General features: G+C 35.8%; 1 protein-coding gene across 1 annotated transcript; it reads right to left on the bottom strand.

Annotated features, from left to right (window-relative positions):
* Positions 1–257: 257 nt before the first annotated feature.
* cacybp (calcyclin binding protein) lies at positions 258–3217 on the bottom strand (the record flags this gene model as incomplete). Its single annotated transcript, XM_014031556.1, is given in 6 exon segments — positions 258–894; positions 1045–1139; positions 1589–1688; positions 1773–1869; positions 1960–2170; positions 3100–3217. Coding segments are annotated over 6 exon segments (684 nt in total). The 3' UTR covers positions 258–731.
* Positions 3218–4118: the final 901 nt, after the last annotated feature.

Genomic DNA, 4118 nt, shown 5'->3' with positions numbered 1-4118 from the left:
TGAAACTCTCAGACTGAAGAAGTCTCTTGGAGAAGAGACGAAACGTTTCATTAGAGAAGAACCCGTCCAGAAGACCTATACAATTTTTTTCTTTTTTTAACACGTCACAATTTTTGTGTGTTGGGAAGTTCACAACATGAGAACTGCAAATAAGGACAACAGCCAAATAAAGGCTTTTGCGACGAGAAATATTAAAATGCAAACATTGATACCATACATAAAAGCTACAGCGGACAAATACAAAAAGACACAAAAGATCACATTGTGGAATGTCATTTTACTTTTTTAACAAGCTGAAGGAAAGCCCATAATAGGTTAATACATGCATAAATGTGCATTATTTCACCAGGCCGATGCAAGTAACATCACCGTCTTTGCAAATTATATTTAATCAGGGAAAAAAGGCATCTGTGAAAATGTTAACAAGGGTTTAAAAACTTGAAAATGAAGCATAAAGCATGTTTGAAAGTCGTTCAAAAACAAGCCTGATGAAAACAGAGTAGACTCCCACAACTTACCCAAACTGTTGGGATTTTAATCAAGCAACAATGAATCACTGCTGCCATCTGGTGGACATGGAGATCTATGCAGGACAACACCATTAACAGCCTGCAGGGTAAAATCAGTTCATCCAGGCCCTCAGACATTATTCCAAACAAATTATTTATGACGTTGAGTTTTGTTTATTTATTTATTTATTTATTTTGGTCCTGCTGTGGRTAAATTAAAATTTAAAAGTTCATCATTTCTTCCCCTCTTATCTTCTTCTCTTGGGACTCCGACCAGGCTTTGTTGATCGTTCGTTTCATCTCGTCGTCTCCTTCTTCGTAAATCTTCTTCAGCATGCTCATGAGGCCCTCGCTGGGGTCTGCATTCTCGTCCATACTGGGCTTACTGTTGAAAGAGAAGCGAGTTTATATAGTGGTATGTGCATGCTTTTCTGAACTAACTAATCTTTTTAGTCTTTAACATGTGCACATGCGAGGTGTGCTGTGGGCCCAAAGTTAGCCAAAACAGACAGATATTCAAAATCATGTCACTCACTCTTTTTCTTTAGACTGCTTCTCCACTGAGGTAAGGCACTCCCACTTCTTTGTTGCTTGCTTTTTGCACATGACCATCACCATGTCTGTTTTTACCTGGAAAGAAAACAGTCAGAACTTTTAGTTATAAGAAAATCATTTAAAATAGGGACACTATTTAAATAAATACAATGTGATAACTGACAGCTTTTAACACACATTTTTGTTTGATCTGAAACTTTTTTACATTATTTTAATGGGAGATACAAATGTGTAATAATGTGTTCAGTAAAACCAATTTCTAGATGTAATTTTAAATAATTGAATCTGCTAAGAATTCAAAACACAAACAGAGGCCTTTTTTTAAATTCAAAGCTCATCAATGCACCCGAGTAAACATATCAGACCAAAATTAATCTACAATAGGCTAAAAGAAGGTATTACTAGAGCAGTGGAATGATTAGATAACTAAACCAAGTAAAAAATAAATAAATAAATAAAAGAGGCCCACTAAAATGTTCTGGTGCTTTATAAAACAAGCAGAGTAAAAATATCAGTTTATTTACTTTTTTGTAGCTGTCGTTTTCATTGATTGGATGCAGCAGGTTGAGAACAGTCAACTGATGATTTTTGCCATCCAGGTCSTTCACCAAGACTGAAAATGATCTGCAACAAAAGGCACTGAGTTAATTTGATAACACCACATAAAGAATGAACACAGCAAATCTAATTTGTAGATCATCAGGTTACCTTTCTGAAAAGCTCACTTCCACGTTTTCTAAAGGGATTTTGTGCACATCTTTCAAATTCAAGTAAATTTTGACAAACTTCTCAGACTGGTCCCACGCTGCAGAAAAAAGATGGAAGAGGGGGATCAATTTACAAAGATTTAAAGTGTTACACTTTCAGGAGTTATTTGTAAACAACAGCTCCCTACCGTAGCTGGTGATCTTCACTGTGTAAGATGCTTTGGATGCTGCGGATGGCTCAGCGTCTTTCTTAGCTTGTTGCTCCCGCTGTTGTCGTTTGGTCGCGAGTTCTTTCTCCACCTTCTTTTGCTCCTGCTTTAGCAGTTCTTGCACCCTTTTCCTCTCTGCCGTCTCCAAGATGGAACCCAGCTCTTGCAAGTCTGCTTCTAGATTACTAATCTGTAGCAAACAATTTAAATAGCAGGCATGTGTCAGTTTCAGCATATATTATGGTTTTAATGTTGTTTGCCTTATATTTATCCATCTGTTTACAGTGTCGGGGAAACAACTACTAATGTCAAAAAATAGGAAGGATTACACATCCTTTTAGGTTTAGAGGAATATTCTAACCAGTTCACTTAAGATTTTAAACAACTGTGCACGTGTTTGTCAACATTTATCACTTATGACTTTAAAAGGTTGTTAAAAAGCGACATAAAAATGTCAATTATGTAAATATTGCTTAATGTAGGGGGCACGTCTATTGCTCTAACATCAACTCTGTTAATATTTAGAGGGAATCTATTAATGTGAATTTAGAATAGTTTATTAAAGCATTAATAAGCTAAAATAACAACAGAAAAGTGCAAAAGTATGTGATTTTGTTTTAGATGACAGTGATCGCTAATTACCGTAACAGCAAAAAGTAGCTCGAAACGGCATCGATTATTACTTTCTAAAACATCACATGATGATGAACGCAGGTAAAAAGCCCTCAGGACCTCGGATATTTTTGAATATTTAATAAAACATCCCTACTTTCCTCGTCGTTGCTTAGTAACAAGCTCCACGGTTTAGCACTGATGTAGCTTGTTAGCATGGAGGTACTAGAATGTTCTGGCAAACTGCATCTACAGCTGAAAGCTACGTTAGCATCCAAGCTGCATTGCACGATCGATGATTTAACAGTAGCATTTTATTCAATACGTATGTGTTTTAGTTGTAATAAAACATCATTTGGAAAGAAAACGAAACGAAAATAAAAATCCCACATGGATTTTTACGGCGGGTTCAAACCTAGCATACACACATTCACTATAACATCAGTTTGACAGAAACATTCAAAGCYGCGTTTTTCTCAGTGTGTTCTGGTTGGATAAACAGCTCACCTGCTCGCTCAAATCCATTTTGGTACTCTGATGAAGTTTGTTCTTCAGTATATTTGCGAAACAGTTGCGTCAAGTCAACTGCACCTACAGCATAATAGATCAGTCCGTTCTTCTTCTTCTTCTAACTATTGTCGGTTATGAACTACTGTACCGCCACCATCTGGCCGGAGGTATGTTTTGCATAAATTGTAGGAGATATTTTATCCTTTTTTTTATTGTATTTATTTAAATTCTTATTAGTTGTTTAAATCCTATAGGATTACTTTTTGTTGTGAGGTTAGATTACATCAGATCATGTAGAACTTTATTCATCCATTGGGAAGATTCATTCAGGGAAATTAATGTAATATTTTGCTTACATTACATTGTTAGTGTTTTTATTATATTAGTTTGATTGTGAAGATTAGGTAAAACTAGGAAATGATACACAACGGATGATGGAAATAATGCAAACAGAATTTGTAAAAAATACAAACCTGGTTCAAACTTAATAAAGTGCCACTAAATTTGGATAAAACTAATTAAACATACGCGTAGCCGGGTGGGGGGGTTCGAGGGGTTCGGACGAACCGTCCACTTTGCCTAAAAAGTCTGCCTTTCCGCTATTACCGTACGGAAGCGTATTGCTATCACGCAGGAAAAAAAAATCCGAGCGCTATCACGTTATAGTGTGATACGTATCTTGTTAAAACGTGATACGTATCACGTTAAAACGTGATAGTTATCTTGTTAAAACGTGATACGTATCACGTTTTAACAAGATAACTATCACGTTTTAACGAGATACGTATCACGTTTTAACGAGATAACTATCACATTTTAACGAGATACGTATCACGTTTTAACAAGATAACTATCACGTTTTAACGTGATAAGTATCACGTTTTAACGTGATACGTATCACGTTTTAACAAGATACGTATCACGTTTTAACAAGATAACTATCACGTTTTAACAAGATACGTATCACGTTTTAACGAGATACTATCACGTTTTAACGAGATACTATCACGTTATAA

This window comes from Austrofundulus limnaeus, unplaced genomic scaffold (genome assembly GCF_001266775.1).
Source record: "Austrofundulus limnaeus strain Quisiro unplaced genomic scaffold, Austrofundulus_limnaeus-1.0 Scaffold6, whole genome shotgun sequence".
Lineage (NCBI taxonomy): Eukaryota > Metazoa > Chordata > Actinopteri > Cyprinodontiformes > Rivulidae > Austrofundulus > Austrofundulus limnaeus.
This window is presented reverse-complemented; position numbering and strand designations above follow the sequence as displayed.